The sequence below is a fragment of the Podarcis muralis genome, chromosome 4 (genome assembly GCF_964188315.1).
Source record: "Podarcis muralis chromosome 4, rPodMur119.hap1.1, whole genome shotgun sequence".
NCBI lineage: Eukaryota > Metazoa > Chordata > Lepidosauria > Squamata > Lacertidae > Podarcis > Podarcis muralis.
Window position 1 is genome coordinate 21,196,358 of NC_135658.1, and position 18,563 is coordinate 21,214,920.

Sequence of the window (18,563 nt, forward strand, 5' to 3'; positions counted from 1 at the left end):
GTGAAATTGTCTGCCCCAACAAATTTCTTTGTAAAGTACATATCTCCTCTTCCTTTCAAGAGCATATGGGGACAGCAGGAGGGAGGGAGAAATTTTATGACACAACCTTCTCTCTCTAAACTCTGAGAAAATAATGTTGTCATCAGAACTCTGACACCACATCCTTGGAATAAATCTCCTAGCCAAATAATATCCCTTTGTAACCACAACTGTCCTCTCAATGTCACCAGCGGTTAAGATTCTAACTGAGAATGGGGCAAGAGAAATTGACCATGAACAGCACAAGGTTAAAGGCAAAAAGAAATGTACTGCCACAAATGTACAGTGCTGTGAATTGTAGTTTGTTAAGGGTGCTGAGAGTTGCTAGGAGACCTCCTGTTCTTCTCACATAGCTACAGTTCTCAAAGTTCCCTCTGAAGAGGTATTGGTTGTTAAACCACTCTGAGAATTGTAGGGGAATTGTGAGTGTTTTATCTGTATGCTGTCCTGGAAGCCATGACTGAAGGGTATCTCCCCAAATGGACACGAGGCTGATGAAATGGACCACTTCCACAGGGTAGCATCCCTGTGCATCTTTAAAACCATGGGTGAAAACCATCCTGGAGATGGAAGCTCTGCCTTCGTCTGTAGCATTTCAGGACTTCATCCTGAAAGCTGCCAAGTCTCTTTCACAAGCTGCCTGAGAGAATAGCAACATGACAGGAGCCGCCCACAATTCCTGGCCTGCTTCAGGATCTGTACTGGGAGGAAATGGTGCTTCTGTGGAGATCCACTCTTTATCAGGGGCAAGACACCCTGAACCACCACTGGCATCAGTCAAGTGTTGATGCCCTCAGCTGCACTGAAAGAACTGTAATGCGTACCTGAGCTTGCTCTTCCCTCCTCCCGCCCATTCCCTTTTCCTTATGTGCTGCGTCTTTTTATATTTCGTAAGCTTGAGTCCAGGGACCATCTAAATACTGATTTTTGGCAAGCTGCTTTGAGAGCCTGTTTGACTTAAGGGCAAGATGCAAATGCCACAAATAAACAAACAGTAAGTTGCTTGTTCACTTTGAGTTCTCGAGTAGTATAATTCTACATGGCCAGTTTTTCGATCAGCACATAACTGGAATGTTGCCTGCTTCTTCTGTCATCTTTTATGAACTGTAATGTCCCACAAGATATGAATGCTGTCATTGAAAAACATTTTTTATTTCAGTTCCAGACTGATGGACGTAGTGCTATACAGCCTCATATACACACAAAAAAAGTCAAAGGAAGAATGGCAAAGAGCTTGTTCACAGAATCAAGCTGACTGGCTGACAAAGACTCTCACACTCACTAAATGGATCCACACACAGGGGAAAAAACCTGCTATAAATAAGACAGAAATTAGATTGTTATAACAAAAGGGGAAAAAAACCTATGGAAAATCAGTAGGGGGAAAATTCCACTCTCTGGCGCCATCTGGTGTTGCATGTTTATAATGCATTCAAATCATTGTTTTTTTGACTAATGTAGCTGAGCCCACTCACCTCAGCCTGAAAAGCAATATGAGTGCCACACCCCATAGTCTTCTTTGACTGGACTTAACAGTCCAGGGGTCCTTTACCTTTACTTTACCTTACCTTACTCACACTCTCTCTCACACACATACACATATAAAACCAAACATCTGCAGTATAATTTTTCATGGAATGCATTTTCCCCACAGTTCAGAACCTGATCCAGAGCAATCAGCACCAGAAAATGGAGGTGGTGGTCAAGACCCGCATAATTCTTTCACTCCAGATGTTGAATTCGAACTGCAGCGGTCCATTGAAAAAATATATGTAACCTGCAGAAGAAGGAAACCATTCAGATAAGATTCCTGCTTCATGTTGCTGCTATTTCTTTTGGTTTATGTTACTTCTTTTTAAAAGCAGTAAATAAAAAAGCATTCCCCGCCCCCCTCGCTCCCCCCGCTCCCGCTCACAAAGCAATTTGTTGATTAAGGCTGCACTCCGAGTCTCGGATTGAATTCACCCTGAGAGGCAAACTCCATTGTCTCTCTAGATGGATGCCAACAAACCCCACTGAATCGAATATGATTTACTTATGAGCAGACAAGTTGAGGATTGCATTGTGAGGCAGGCATGTACAACTGTAAGGTCCCACTTTACAGGGAGCAGTTCTGTTTGGAATACAATATTTTCTTTGAAGATATCCTCTGTTTGAAGGGCTGTTGTGTTCAAGTTGGTTTTAATGATAAGGAACCCTTAGGAGAGAGAGCGGCAGGTACCTTGATGTTGCCCATCAACACTTTTTTTGGCCATGCCCCACCTAAGCATCTCTAAAATCCTGATGTCCACCCACAGTGACATATAATTCTTATTATTCAGAAAGTTAACTCCTATTCACGTGGAGGAAGCCTAAAAGGCAATTCACTGTTAATAACTCATTCTCGAATTGCCCCCTCCCCCCCAAAAAATCAAATTGCCCCCCTGTGGGGCCTGTGCCCCACATTGGGAAGCAAGGGCTTGGAAGGTTTCCCTTTACTATCAACCATCTATAGGAAGTTTATTTAATGCTCCCCTGCACTCCAGGAGCCACAAACGAAGACTCACTGTTATGGCCAAGATTAAATCGCTCAACTTCAATTAGTACGCTGCATGCCTCACAAATAGATGCACAAATAGAGGGCCTTCTCGGTAGTGGCACCAGCCCTGTGGAACGCCCTCCCACCAGATGTCAAAGAGAAAAACAACTACCAGACTTTTAGAAGACATCTGAAGGCAGCCCTGTTTAGGGAAGCATTTAATGTTTAATAGACTATTGTATTTGAATATTCTGTTGGAAGCCGCCCAGAGTGGCTGGGGAAACCCAGCCAGATGGGTGGGGTCTAAATAATAAATTATTATTATAGGCAGTAAAATGGGGGATGAGGAGAGGAAGACCTGGGCACACCTGGCTTGCAGACTGAGCACGCTCACAAGGCACCTGCTGACAGCAAGATGTCGTCATCATAACTATTTCTAAATTTTAATATATACATATACATTAACATATGTACATTTTATTCAGCTCTATGCCCACTCTTGCCTTTTTGCAATCTAAGTGTCCACAATAACACTTTGTGATGAAACTTCGGAGACCCCAAACCGGGTGCCAAGTGTAATGGCTCCCCCGCTGCCGCCCAAATGATTCTGGGAGCTGTAGTTTGTTAAGGGCGCTGTGAGTTGTTGGGAGATCCCTGTTCCCCTCACAGAATTACAGTTCTGAGAGAGGTTTAGCATTAAATCTCTCTTCACTGGGAACTCTGAGAACTGTAGCTCTGTGAGGGGAAATAGGGGTCGGCTCGCAACTCTCAGCACCTTTGACAAAGTTCAGCTCCTGGAATAATTTTGGGGAAAGCATTTGTCCTTAAAGTGGTATTGTAGTACTTTAGAGGTATGTGGAATGCCGGATTTATGTATAACTTAAACAAGCTATAGCTCAGGGGGCCCCCCCCAAAAAAAATAACTCTCTTGGGGCCCCCCCAAAAAAAATTAAAGGAAAAAAGCTGGATGTACATATCCAAAATATAAGGTAAAAAAAACAAATAAAATAAAACCTACATACAGCAACAGTGTTATGTGTTGTGTAGGCTCCTGTGATGTAAGTAATGGGCCCCTCCTGCTAGCCTGCTCCCTAAAATATCACTGGTTTGCTCATTTCTATATATAGGGTGCCTACATTCTGCATGGACTTTGCATTCTGCATGGACTTCTCAACAATTACTTTGATAAAATACATATTTTGTTATGTGCAAATGGCTTTAGATACCTATTAGGTCCATAAATTACCATATAGCATATATTCAACACAAAAAAAACAGTGACAATTTGTTGTTAAGAAAGGACAGCTGGACATATAAAGGGCCCCATTACCTTCAGTCGCTTAGGGCCTTATCAAACCTAAATCCGGCCCTGGGTATACAGTGTGAACTTGACCAATACTGAGCTGGATAGACCAATGGCCTGATTCTGCATGAGGCAGCTTCCCATGTTTCTTTGACTAGCTATCACTTTAATTTCCACAACCTCCCAGAGCAACCCTACGTCAGTACAGTCATACCTTGGTTTTCGAACAGCTTAGTTCTCAAACATTTTGTCTCCCGAACATCACAAACCCAGAAGTGACTGTTCTAGTTTGTGAACTGTTTTTGGAAGCTGAACATCTGACCGGGCTTCCGCGGCTTCTGATTGGCTGCAGAAGCTTCCTGCAGCCAATAAGAAGCCATGCTTTGGTTTTCGAATGTTTTGGAAGTTGAATGGACTTCTGGAATGGATTCTGTTCGACTTCCAAGGTACCACTGTATTGTGAGAAATTAAAATGGTGGCTAGACAAGGCTGTCTGGCACGGTTTGGAGCACTGGGCCAGAAAAAACCCTGAAGGTTCCCCCAAAGCAGGCATCTGGAATGGGTCAATCTGGGACCCTGGTTTTCCACCCCAAAATGCCAGGTGTCAACACAAATAAAATGCATACCATTCTTCTCATAAGCTGCATCCACTCGGTGACCAATCCCGGGGAAATCCTCCTCAATATATCTAGGGTAGCCTTTCTCCATAACTTGGTTCTGTTCGTCATAACTTCATTTGAGGGGGAAATAAAGTAAATAAGCAAGTGTTTTATTTATGCATAGCATTATGCATTGCAATTCTGTTCCAATTCAATGCAGCTGATGACAAAACACAAACATAAAAAGTCTAAAATCCAGACCAATAAATGATACCATAGAACTAAAAAGACAGGATACAAAAAGGGTCAGCATTTCTAGCAGCAACCTATAAATTCTTGCTAGAACAGAAGCATATACTGAAAATGGCTGAGGGCACATCATCTATCTCTATACAATATTGAACATTAAATGGAGGGAAGTTCCTTGAAGCAGGTGCTGCTTTGCAAGAGAATTCTTCCCCACAATACCTCACACTCCAGAACAGGTAGGAGACACATGGCCAACCCCAGGGGTCTTCATCCTTGGGTTCCCAAGTGTTACTGGGCCAACTCCCACCATCCATCACCTGTGACTAAGTTGGCTGGGGATGATAGGAGTTGTGGTCACACAACATCTGGGGGCCCAAGGTTGAAGAACATTATTCTACCCTATTCAGAAATGTTACGTAGTGCGGATGCCAGGAGCTCAAGCTAGCTAGTATGTGCAATATCAAGGATGCAACTACTAATGGCGCATTCCTACGTGGGGATAATTGTGTTAGTTTTCCTGACCATAATGCTAGGGCTTCAATTCTGGGTTCTGATGTTAGTTTCACACGGCACTACTTGCTCCGTTATGGATCGCGATCAATATACCTCCACGCCGTGCTAAATTTTAAATGCTGGGAAAGGACCATATGCTGGAATACTGCCCCAAATTTTGTCATGTGAAATTAAAATGAAAAACTATGGTTATCTGGGTTAACGGGGATGCAAACGGATTTTCCCCTAGAAGCAAATATCCTGGAAATGAGTGCTAAATGCCCACTAGGCTCTGCTAGTTTTTCAGAAGTGGCTTTTACCTAATGTGAAAAATCACATAAAACATGGAAACAATGGGTAAGGAAATGTGGTGAAAGTGGGGGGAAAGTGCTGCCTGAGTGTTCCCTCAGTGTGGGTCCTCCCTTGTTCGCCCATTGGTCTACCACAGCGCTACTCAATGTGGTGCCTCCAATTACTGTTGGACTTCAACTCCCATCATCCCTTACCACGAACCATGCTGGCTTGGGCTCATGGGAGCTGGAGTCCAGCAACATATGGAGGGCACATGGTCAAACACATGAGTACATTGAAATGTAAGTCTGTAGAATAGGCCTCATCAGCTTATCTCAAGGACTCATTGTTGTGGGCTTTAAGAGTGACAGAATGCAGAAAATGCCATTGAGTTAATACCATGGCCCCTGGCCCCATATTTCTATATTTGGAGGAGCCAAACCAATGACAAAAAGTTGTTTGGTACAATATGCAAAATGTGGTTCTTACATCATTGGAATAGTGGGAAAGAATGAGAGAGAAACTATGGGGAAGATAAGAATTTTCAACATACCTCCAGTATTTTTCTCCAGCGAAAAAGAGAGTCTTGCCAGTGTCTTTGATGTGGACAGCAGCATCGACTCCCTTCACAGATCTTGGAAAGCCCAATTCATAAATCTTTTTAGGGTAGCCCTCTACTATGTCATAGGCATTCAAAGCCCAGACTTTCTTCCCTGCGGATAAGTATGAATTAATGTATTAGGATTCAACCATGTGATTGTCATATAGCCTTAGGCATGTTGATGTCTCACCCTCAGTTCCCCTTCTGTAAAAATTAAACAGATTTAATTCACTGAAATGAAGTTAGGATGGGTGGGATTGGTACAACCACACAATTATACAGCCTTGTCGGTGGCATTCCTTTCTGAGAAAACTTCTGGGGGCCCCAGCCAGAGGTGGGTGGGGCTGGAGGAAAGAACAACAAATAGACTTGTTTCTGCACAGACTCCCATGTCCCTCTCACTGAGGCTGCAAAGCAGGGGCAGTAAGGGGCATGGCCGGTGGGGGGGGTGTGAGAAAAGTCTTGAGGATCAGGCAGAGAGATTTCTGCAGAAGACCTACCCCTGAAAAGCAGCACATGGTCGTTGGTAGGATGCTCATAAGCCGCGTCAATCTTGCTTGGGATCTCTGGCCAAAACGACTTAATTTGTACCAAATCCGCCTCAACCATCTGAGGATGTAGGCGCCAGAAGAACCTATGATAGGAAGAGAGATGTTCTAACATGGTAGGCTAGCATTTTTACTGAGGTTAAAGATGTTGAATAGTCCTTAAAGTGCTCCAGAAATTAATTTGCTGGAGCCAGTTCTCAGACAACACAAATAATATACAAATATAATAGCCGACGAGTAATTCTAAAGTCAATCATTCAAGGTACAAAGCATGTTTCTTGCCTGGAAGCTATTCCCAAGAGCTTGTGTTAACAGATTCACTAATCAGGCTCATCTTCAGTGTTTTGGAGCAGGTCTTCACAACATTCCTTGTTGCAAAGTAATTTGTGAGGCACCAAGGCAAATGCAGCCCACTAATAAGGACTCCCACTAATAAGGACTACTACATTTAAAGTAGTATCATAAAACGTTAAACAGTCATGGCTACCCCCAAAGAATCATGGGCACTATTAAGGGTGGTTGTTAGGAGACCCTACTCATCTCATGGAGCTACTGTTACCTGTGAAGAGGAATTGTTAAACCATTCTGGAAACTGTAGCTCTGTGAGGGGAATAGGGCCTTCTAATAAATGTCAGTACCACAGGAGAACCAGATTCATCCTGCTAGAACAGGCCAATGACCCATCTAGTTCAGCATTTTGCTCTCACAGTGGTCAACCACAGATGTCTCTGAGATGCCTCCAAGCAGGACTTAAGTGCAACAGTGCTCTCCTCACTTGTTTTCCTCAGCAACTGGCATACACTCTCTGGCAGTGGAGGTAGAGCACAGCCACCATGGCTTCAGCACTGGGTAATAGGAGTACTTGGATATTAATGGTCTCCCTAGCTTGCACCAACACCACCAGACTTTCCTCTTTTCCCAGAACTTATGTTGGGGCTTGGCTATTCAGTCGTATGCTATTCACTGCAACATATTATACTGTTTTCAAATGTGGCTTTGTATGTTCTCGTTCTCTCTCTCTCTCTATATATATATTATTGAAAATTTTCAGTAGGGATTAAAGTGAAGAGAAATCAAAACAAGAGAAAACAAAACAAAATCGAAACCAAAAATAAAATAAAATAGTGCTTGTATGTTGTCTCTTAACCTCACTGTGGTTACCCTGCAGTGCTGTTATTCTCTTTTTATTTGTACAATGCCTACAGAACTGTCTGCAGTCATGGAAATAATAGAATGAATAAATGACCCTTAAGATGAGAATTGGGTTGTTTTTGTTGTTTTTACAAAGGTGGCCCTATTCAACCTTTGCAATGTTGGAGGATGTCTGTGGCTGGCAGAGTGCATCTGACTGGGTGTTGCACAGGCCTGCTCTGTCACGAGACAAAAAGTTTATGGATGCACGTATTTCGGTTGTGCCACACCTGTCCTTGAAGATCACCATTTCTCCTCGAAGCTCCGTGATAGCATCTAGGGTCAAGTTTGCATCACATTTCTCAGGCGTTTTGGGGTGGTCAGGATGGGGGTCGTGGTCTCCTGCACCTGTCCAGAAAAGTACATGTGTTATGCAGGAAAGTATAAACCTGTTGACTGTATTTAGTAACACAGAGCTGTGGTTCATTGGTTCATATAGCTTAGAATTTCCACACCGATTGGCAGCAGCTTCCCAGGATTTCAGTCTCTCCCAGCTCTACCTGCATGAAATGAGGATTGAACCTGAGGCTTTCTGTATGCAAAGCAGAAGCTCTATCACTGAGCAATGGCCCTTCCCTTATTTTAACATCTGAAATTTCATGGGATCTAATATATGGAATGCTCGTAGAAAATTGTGATTTTATATGTGCAATGTAAAGTCATACAGTGGCAGATCTCGCCGCATCAGGCTGGCGAACAGAAACAACAGGGAAATTTATTACTCATAACTTCCATTGCAGAATTATTATATGTACACATAAGGAGAAAACAGGGGGGAAATGCAGACATACCATATAGAATCTGGATCCCTTGTACGTCATCATCTGGAAGCAATAAGCCTTTATTTCCCGTGTATGTGTAAATTGGAAACATCAAAGCTCCTGGGTCTCTGGAATGCTCAAGTCCCAGCGAATGACCAAACTCGTGGGCAGCCACAAGAAACAAATTATATCCTAGAAAACAGCATGTGCATCTTGTTATGAAAGCTACAAAGCTTGTATCACTAGGCTGCTTTAGTCTGATTCTTTTGTTTAATACCTCCTTTTGCAACGTATTAAAATATTACACCTGATATCATTCACTACTCTTTTCTTTGCATTACAGAGAGAACAGAAATAGTATTTGTCACCTGTTAATTAAATGAACAGCAAGGTAGCACATCCCTGGTTTAGTCCAGGGTTGTGGAATCTGCATCCCTTCAGATGTTATAGGACTACAACTCCCAGAATCACTGGGCATTGGCCAAACTGACTGCAATATTTGGAGAGTCACATGTTCCCCAGCTCTGCTTTAGCCCCCTTTAGCCTTGGGCTGGATTCCTATGTACCTTTGCTTGGGAGTAAGTTCCACTGAATTCAGTGAAGCACACTTCCAAGTTAATATGGAAGCCTCAGAGTGCCTGTGTTGCTTAAGGATGTATGCCACAGGCAATATGGGTAAGGAATGGCAAAAGAAGCAATATTCAAAACAACCTGTTCAGTCATTATTTACTATTTGTGAAATTGTTAATTTCAATAATTATGAATCACGCAGCAAAACAAGACAGGAGAATCTGCTTGCTAAGTAATTCACTGGTCAAACATAAATAGCGGATGCTATTTAGAACCAACAACCCACACAGTGGTAATAAAAATTATCTTCAAAGCATACGTTACCTTTGGAATCTGTTGACCACAGCTCGTCTTCATCAAAATGAGCATCTCCTCCAAAATTTGGCCCAGGAGGGAAAGCATGAGCTAATAACCCAGAAGGTCCATCAAAGGGATAGAAATCACCATGCTCTGTAAATATTTGAAACAGGAATGAACATTATCAGCATGCTTAATTGCAAATCAAGCAAACAAGTAACACAGCCATTAAGACAGCAATTTCACTCTAGTTACCTTTCCTTCCAAAAGAAATCATGATATCAGCAGTACCATTGCGAATTCTAGTAAAGTTGAGTGGCGTCACATCAGACCAGACCTTGAACGCTTTCCTGAATGCTCTGTCAACTTCAGACTTTTTCAGATCAGGGGTGTAATTTAGAATCCTAGGAGGAACGCAACAAAAAAACTCCAAATACCTTCAGATGGTTCTCTGCAAACTCAAAACATGTTGCAAAACATCCCCTGTCACAATATTTCAAATGCTACACATCTCTCTCCACTGCCAATTTAGCAAATATAGCAAGCATACAGATATATGCCCCTTTCCTGTTAGAGAATGTGTGGTTTTTATTGCTGAGTTATAATAAATTCACCTTCTTTTTTGGAAGTACTGATAAAGGACAATGACCGAGACATAATGATAGTACCTCAAGCCTTTTGATTCCACTTAAACAGGGGCCCAATTCAAAATAGGTTTATTTCAACTTGCCTTAGAACACAAGCATTTAAATGTGTAACTTTCAATGTTAAGAAGGTAGGGTATTAAAAAATAAAAATAAAGCCAGACATATTGCTGGTTCAGCTAGATATTTAAAACTTTACTTCCATTCCTGCTTTTATTAAATACATCTGAGCATCTCATTCACAAAAGGTACTGTGCTTCTCTTATCTGATTCCTCACCCACTGTTTGGAAAAGGAAATTGAAAGGAAATTGTGTGGGGCAAATTAAATGAACTCAAAGCTTATAGGCTTTGATGATCTAGAGACAGTAAAACATGGCATGAGATTTCCAAACATTGCACATAACCTTCTTCCACATCTTGTTAGTCTGCAAAAACAGTACACCTGGTTGACTTCATGTCACAAAATACATGCTAAATGCCTAACCCTGCTGTAAAAAAATAAATAAATGTAGTGCATCTGGCTATAACCAGGAGGTTGGTGGTTCAAGTCCATGCAGGGTTGGCTGTGAGCAGGATTTCCACACTGCAGGGGGTAGAACAGACGACCCTCTATGTTTCTGTGATTCCATGTTGCAAAGTGTCATGCTATTAAACATATTACAAAAATAAACCCTTTACGTACTGACTCAGCTGATTTCAATGGGCCTTACTTCCACATTAGTTTATATTCTGTTTAGGAGATTAGCTGTAGCCCCATGGTAGGCTAAAATCCAGGAATAGGAAACCTGAGGCTCTGCAGGTAGCATTGGACTACAATTCCCATCATCCCTGACTATGGGCCAGGCTGGCTGGGGCTGATGGGAGCCAGAGTTTACCGGCACCTTGAAGGTCGCAGGTTCCCCATTCCTGCTATAAGTCTCACATATCAGATCAGAATTAGCAACCCCCCCGAGATCCTGCAGAGCACTCAGTGACGAGTGCGCCAAACCAAAGTCTCTAAAAAATACCATGGCAGAGGTTTGGAGTTTGGATTTGATATCCCGCTTTATCACTACCTGAAGGAGTCTTAAAGTGGCTAACACTCTCCTTTCCCTTCCTCCCCCACAACAAACACTCTGTGAGGTGAGGGGGGCTGAGAGACTTCAGAGAAGTGTGACTAGCCCAAGGTCACTCAGCAGCTGCATGTCGAGGAGCGGGGAAGTGAACCCGGTTCACCAGATTACGAGTCCACCACTCTTAACCACTTGTGCCACATGAAGATACTGTCAAGCATCAGCGCAAATGGATCTGGACCCAGAGCCAGGGTCATTACCTGTATGTTATATTAGTGTGAGACCACTTCAGCTTTCGAGGGAAGAAGTTGTATTCCCCAATATCAGGAACCCCGCACCGTGGCTGTTGCATTAGTTCGTACGTCTCTTCGTTGAGCTTGCCCGTTACTTCTAGTCCAAAAAACGCCTGCATTTCTCGAAGTTTGGATGAGACTGTATCACCCGCCTTCCTCTGTATCCCAGCTGGGTTGGACTGGAGGTTGTAATGCCTCTTTAGATAGCGCTGGGAAGAAAGAGGGGGAGAGAGAACCAATTAGACTTCTAATTCACTGCTACGTATTTATTAATTTTACAGACTCACATAAGGAAAAAGGACAAGCCTCTGCTCTGAAGAGCTCAGAATCTCAGTTTTAATAGAAGAGAAGACAACAGAGAGAACAGAGCCTATTCTAGGTCCTACGTCATACCTCTGCTAACTCGAATTTCTCCCTTGTGAATTCATCGCTGTCGTCTTCATCTGATATGGATATCGGCAGGGCCAAACACCATGATATGCCCAGCAAGAGAAAGAAGGCCGCTGCAGCGCTTGGATGCTTCATGATGAATGCCAAGGTTTTGGAGCTCTGATAGTTCAGCTTATAACGTGCTTTGGCTTTTATAGAGCTGCACTGGTGATTCATCATCTCTCAGAGACAGGTTACAACTTCCGAGTGACTGTAAAATAAACATGCTTGCAAGACTCTTTCCCTGCTCTTCTCCTCCTCCTCCTCCACCACCTCCCTCCCAAGAAGTCTTGGTTTGAGGAATCTGTTGACCTACTGGTGGTGCAGAAACCATGACTTCACATAAACACAGTCTCAGCATATTCCCAGGTGCTGTGGGAAGAGTTGAGTGGGGCAAACGGCATTTTTGATTATGTTGCAATAACTTTATTTGACCTGTCTCTCTCTCTTGAAACCATCCTTCTTCCCTTTTGTTTTCAAGACAACTGCATTGCAAGCAATATGGGAGCCCGCAGCTTGGCTTAAAGGATTTTCCACCACATTTCTGACATCCACATCTGTGCGCGGGGATTTTCTCGTGTGATCATAAACTCCAAATGCCCCTAGCCTCTCAGTCAGCACCGGTGGCCTTGCTTCAAAACGTATATTGTAGAGCTGGAAAACCTTTCAGAAAAGGACAACCTATATAATCCAGGGGATAGAGCGGCTCCTCACTAGCAGGAAAAGTTGCAGCGTTTGGGACATTTTAGTTTAGAGTAAAGTGGCATGACAGAAGCAGGGCTTTTTTCAATCAGAATTCACAGGAACTCGGTTCCAGCACCTCTCAGGCAGGTGCCATTGCCATTACAGTGGTACCTCGGGTTAAGTACTTAATTCGTTCTGGAGATCCATGCTTAACCTGAAACTGTTCTTAACCTGAAGCACCACTTTAGCTAAGGAGGCCTCCTGCTGCCGCCACGCCGCTGGAGCACGATTTCTGTTCTTATCCTGAAGCAAAGTTCTTAACCTGAAGCACTATTTCTGGGTTAGCGGAGTCTGTAACCTGAAGCGTATGTAACCTGAAGCGCATGTAACCTGAAGTGCATGTAATCTGAGGTACCACTGTATAACAGAACAAGGGAGGTGTTCATGGTGAGTTCCGGCACCTCTTTTTTTTGAAAAATAGCACTGGATAAAAGGTAAAAGGTAAAGGACTCCTAGATGATTAAGTCCAGTCAAAGGCAACTATGGGGTTGTGGCGCTCATCTTGCTTTCAGGCCGAGGGAAATGGTGTGTGTCCACAGAAAGCTTTCCAGGTCATGTGGTCAGCATGACTAAACCACTTCTGGCGCAACAGGACACCATGACGGAAACCAGAGTGCATAGAAACGCTGTTTACTTTCCCGCCGCACTTATTTATTTACTAGTGGCATGCTTTCGAACTGCTAGGTTGGCAGGAGCTGGGGCAGAGCAACGGGAGCTCACCCCGTCACGGGGATTCAAACCGCCAACCTTCCAATCAGCAAGCCCCAAGAGGCTCAGTGGTTTAGACCACAGCGCCACCTGCATCCCTTTTAGCACTGGATAGAAGTAGAGAAATGGTAGAGAAAAGGTTCCTTTTCTCTCATAACATTAGAACTCGTGGACTTTCAATGAAGCTGAATGTTGAAGATTGAAGACAGATAAAATAAAGGACTTCTTCACGTACCTTTACCTTCTGCCTTACAGTCAGAATAACATTTTTACAAATTTATTTGTTTGTTTCGCTGTTTTATTAATTGCACTTTTGGCTCCCATTCAAAAGTGGCACTGGTTAAACACCTTCAGGAGGTGGCAGAAGAGAGGGTGGTAGATGTCAGTGTGACTGGGTTGGATCCTGAGACCCTTTCCTGAGCTATTACAAATTTAAGGCCTGCCGCGGGTGGCGCTGTGGGTAAAAGCCTCAGCACCTAGGGTTTGCCGATCGAAAGGTCGGCGGTTCGAATCCCCGCGGCGGGGTGCGCTCCCGTTGCTTGGTCCCAGCGTCTGCCAACCTAGCAGTTCGAAAGCACCTCCGGGTGCAAGTAGATAAATAGGGACCGCTTACTAGCGGGAAGGTAAACGGCGTTTCTGTGTGCGGCTCTGGCTCGCCAGAGCAGCGATATCACGCTGGCCACGTGACTCGGAAGTGTCTCCGGACAGCGCTGGCCCCCGGCCTCTTGAGTGAGATGGGCGCAAAACCCTAGAGTCTGTCAAGACTGGCCTGTACGGGCAGGGGTACCTTTACCTTTACCTTTAATGCATAACAGCATGGACTGATTTTGTGACTGCGCTATGGGAAAGTTTCCAAGATATCATGTGCTTGCGTGTGTGCTTCAAGTTATTTTGTTTGAGTTCCCTTGTGTTGGCTATTTTCTTTTACAAAACTGTGCTCCTTTTGAGGATGAGCAATGCAAAAGTGAGTAGTGATGTATGGAAGTGAGAGCTGGACCATCAAGAAGGCTGATCGCCGAAGAATTGATGCTTTTGAATTATGGTGCTGGAGGAGACTCTTGAGAGTCCCATGGACTGCAAGAAGATCAAACCTCTCCATTCTGAAGGAAATCAGCCCTGAGTGCTCACTGGAAGGACAGATCCTGAAGCTGAGGCTCCAATACTTTGGCCACCTCATGAGAAGAGAAGACTCCCTGGAAAAGACCCTGATGTTAGGAAAGATTGAGGGCACCAGGAGAAGGGGATGACAGAGGATGAGATGGTTGGAGAGTGTTCTCGAAGCTACTGGCATTGGTTTGACGAAACTGCGGGAGGCAGTGGAAGAGAGGAGTGCCGGGCGTGTTCTGGTCCATGGGGTCACGAAGAGTCGGACACGACTAAACAACGAAAACGAATGCAAAAGTGAAATTAATAAATAAACTAAATGAAAAAACCTGTAAAAATGTTGTTTTGACTATAAGTCAGAAGATGAAGCAAATTTAATGCTTCTTCTCATAATACTTTGTGTGTGTGTGGCCTTTTATGCATACAAAACTTCCAATGCAGTGAAAATAGTCACTTCTGTTCAATGATATTCTTTTGAGAATTAAGATTCCCTATCACAGGCTGAACTTGTTGGTCTGTGTATATTACATCAAGATTGTTTTTATTACTTCCGGACTTTGTCCATTATTCCCCATTTAGTCACTGAGTATTTTGCTGCCCACTATACATCCAGACTGTTGACAAAACCATAGTCAGACAGGAAACAGTAGTGGTTAAACTTCAACCAACTTTTTGGATAATAACAGCCTTATATCAAGCCGTGCCAAAAGAGCAAAAACAATGGAAGGGGAATAGAATTAATCAACGGGCTAATCTTCTAGTTTCGTTCAGCATTACGTATAGCAGTTATACAGGGAAATCACCCATCAAATCATGAATTTCCCCTCCATGTGTTTGCAGAGGGAAGGAATTTGGACAATATAGGAGATTTACAGATTGGTTGTGCGCTCACTCCCTCTTTTATCACTCCACATTTGCCTGAGTCATAGGTGTTTATATTTATTCATTACACTACATTAACCTTTGGTAGGGTCCGCCTTTCCGTAAGCTAATGGGAAGTAGTTGTATCAGGCTGCAGGTTTCAGAAGGAGTGTCATTTTCCTGTCTCCGATCGCAATCTCTGTGCGGGTTTTGTACTGCATTTTTGGGGTATTGCTGTGGAATTGTTTCTGTAAGTGCAGTCAGGCAACCTGCTCAAGGCAGTCCCCATGAATCATAGAATTGAAGCGTTGGAAGGGACAATGAGGGGCATCGAGTCCAGCCCTCTGCAATGCAGGAATCTTTTGCCCAACATGGGACTTGAACCCCCAACCCTAAGATTAAGAGCCTCAGGGTTATCCCAGTTTGTTTAAACATTGCCAAAGAGCAAGTCTGCACGCAAATAAACAACTGGACACGGCACCATTTTCAGGGCTGGCCGGCCCATGAGGCAGCAATCGCCTCAGGTGCAGAAACCCAGTGGGTGTCCCGGCCTGCCACTGCCAGAGGAGGAGGAGGAGAAGGAGGAGGAGGAGGAGGAGGAGAGTTTGGTTTGGATTTGATATCCCGCTTTATCACTACCTGAACAAGTCTCAAAGTGGCTAACATTCTCCTTTCCCTTCCTCCCCCACAACAAACACTCTGTGAGGTGAGTGGGGCTGAGCGACTTCAAAGAAGTGTGAGTGGCCCAAGGTCACCCAGCAGCTGCATGTGGAGGAGTGGGGAAGCGAACCCGGTTCACCAGATTACAAGTCCATTGCTCTTAACCACTACACCACACTGGCTCTCCTGAGAGATCTCACCAAAATCTCATGAAAGCTTGTGTGCTCCAGGAGGCCTCCTAAGAGCTTCATGAGCTCCTGCAAGATCTCACTGGAACACGCCGCCACCGTTGTCGCTTTGTGGGTGCCACCATATGACCCAGGTAAGGGAGGCTTCAGTGGTGGGGCGGTGGCAACAGGGTAGAATCTTTCTGCTTTGCCTCAGGTGGCAAAGTAGGAAGCATTGCTCCCAACCATTTGGACTACTGTGCTGTATATATGCAAAGCAATTCTTCATCCGTTTTTATGTACTTTTGGTGCAAGTAGTCACGCTGCAATTGCATACCAAGATGGCCTATATCGCTCGTTTACCTAAGCTAGGGTGGCCGTGTGTCTTGCTTTACAGAGGACAGTCTTCCCATGAATTTAAGTCCAGTATAACGTTAAAGTTCTCCAAGAAGGATTAGACAAATTCGTGGGAAAGGCCATTAATGGCTACCACCTCTCCTGGTATGCCCCGCAGAGGACCTTAAGGTCCATGAATAAGCATAGCTTAGAGGTCCCGGGCCCTAAGGAAGTCAGATTATCCTCCACAAGAGCCAGGGACTTCTCAGTGATGGCTCCGACCTGGTGGAATGCTCTGTCCCATGAGACCAGGGCCCTGCAGGATTTAACTTCCTTCCACGGGGCCTGTAAGACAGAGCTATTCCGCCTGGCTTTCAATTTGAACTTAGCCTGATCTTTTATTCCCCTTCCTTCCCTCCCTCTCCCCTTTTTATGAAGATTACCCGCTCTGGGATCCCACAGCTAATTCTCCCTTGGTCTCCTCGCTGGCCCAAGTAGGACTAATTTAGCCAGATAGCCCTGGTGATCATCTAATGTTTATTGGATGGATTTCCCCCCTAAATTGATTTTTTTAATTCTGAATTTATTGTTATTCATGTTTTATACTGTATTTTATGCTGTTTTTTGTTGCATCAATGATGCATGATGTTTGTTGCATGATGACTCTACCTTCACAGGAGGAGTCAGCAATGCTTCTGAATAGGTAAAGGTAATGGATGCCTGGACGGTTAAGTCCAGTCAAAGGCAACTATGGGGTTGCAGCACACATCTCGCTTTCAGGCCAAGGGAGCTGGCGTTTGTCCACAGACAGCTTTCTGGGTCATGTGGCCAGCATGACTAAACCACTTCTGGTGCAACAGGACACCGTGACAGAAACCAGAGTGCACAGAAACACTGTTTACCTGCCCGCCGCAGAGGTACCTATTTATCTACTTGCACTGGCATGCTTTCAAACCGCTAGGTTGGCAGGAGCTGGGACAGAGCAACGGGAGCTCGGATTTGAACCACCGATCAGCAAGCCCAATAGTCTCCGTGGTTTAGACCACAGCGCCACCAACATCCCGCTTCTGAATACCACTTGTTGAAAACCATGGGAAGAGAGGGTGCCCTTGTGCTCATGTTCTGCTCCTTGGTTTCCCACAGGCAGCTGGTTGACCACTTCTTGCGTTCCCTACTATGGTGAGATCTATTTCATTTCCATTTAATCTGTAGTCATTATTTCTAAACTTGCATTTATACATATAAGTTACCATATGAAATTTTAATGCAGTTCGTCTTCTTCTTTTTAGTGATGTGTTAAGTGAATAGGCTAGCCTAACCTAAGGCTGTTTTGGGGTCAACCCACATATCAATGCTTTTTTTGGATCATGTCTGTTGGAACTCAGAGATGGAGCTTCAGTACGCATTAAGTATATTTCTTGTCCGTATACTACACACTGGGTCTTTCTAAACCGGTTAACATTACCCTGGGTGAAAAAGAAAGCCACACATCTTACATTACAAAAAACTGGAAGTTCCCAAAATCTGGGTAAGCAAAATATTGATGCAGCTGTAGTATTTGGAACATGTATGCGGTCAGCTGGATTGATGGGAAATATCTGAGAGAAGGGGGAGGAGAGCATTTTTCCGGAGGGAAAGCAAATCACTGGGCACTACTCAATGTTTTGTCTCCAAAAGAGGTCCGTGAGAGGATGGTGGAAAGGAGGGAAATCCTAAGTTGCTGTATTAGTGCTAGTTATTAAAAGAAAAAAGTCAGATCCAAAAAGTAATTACAAAATTCCCACAAGGAACTATCACCTGTACCACATTTGAGTTGATTGAAACTGGCATTTAGAAATGATGTATTGATGAACAGTTGGAGGAGTTGGCTATGATTAGCCTGGAAAAGAGGAGACTGGGAGGAGATAGGAGAGCCATCTTTGGATATCTCAAGGGCTATCCCATGAAAGAGGGAACAAGCTTGTTTTCTCCTCCTCTGAAGGGGTAGGACTCAAACCAATGGCTCCAAGTTACAAGAAGGGTGATGCCAGCTAAACATCAGGAAGAATGTTTTGACAGTAAGAGCTGTCCAACAGTGGAATGGACTTCCTCAGTAGGTTGTAGAA

General features: G+C 44.0%; 1 protein-coding gene across 1 annotated transcript; it reads right to left on the bottom strand.

Moving 5' to 3' along the window:
• Window positions 1-1,175: 1,175 nt before the first annotated feature.
• On the bottom strand, window positions 1,176-11,986 carry LOC114595665 (collagenase 3-like). The gene is made up of 10 exons (XM_028726166.2): window positions 11,843-11,986; window positions 11,417-11,658; window positions 9,715-9,863; window positions 9,487-9,612; window positions 8,623-8,784; window positions 8,062-8,179; window positions 6,593-6,726; window positions 6,045-6,204; window positions 4,487-4,590; window positions 1,176-1,816 (listed from the first exon to the last, which is right to left on the bottom strand). Exons 1-10 carry the CDS (start codon window positions 11,972-11,974, stop codon window positions 1,716-1,718), a joined length of 1,428 nt encoding a protein of 475 aa, XP_028581999.2. The 5' UTR covers window positions 11,975-11,986; the 3' UTR covers window positions 1,176-1,715.
• Between the last annotated feature and the right edge of the window lie 6,577 nt (window positions 11,987-18,563).

Bases quoted from the DNA above. Each gene is read 5' to 3' on its own strand.
- LOC114595665 (XM_028726166.2), bottom strand. From the start codon at position 11,974: ATGAAGCATCCAAGCGCTGCAGCGGCCTTCTTTCTCTTGCTGGGCATA. The intron at 8,785-9,486 runs GTAACGTATGCT...GCTGTTTTCTAG, and splicing joins GTGGTCAACAGATTCCAAAG to GATATAATTTGTTTCTTGTG. The intron at 8,180-8,622 runs GTATGTCTGCAT...TTTTCTGGACAG, and splicing joins AGGGATCCAGATTCTATATG to GTGCAGGAGACCACGACCCC.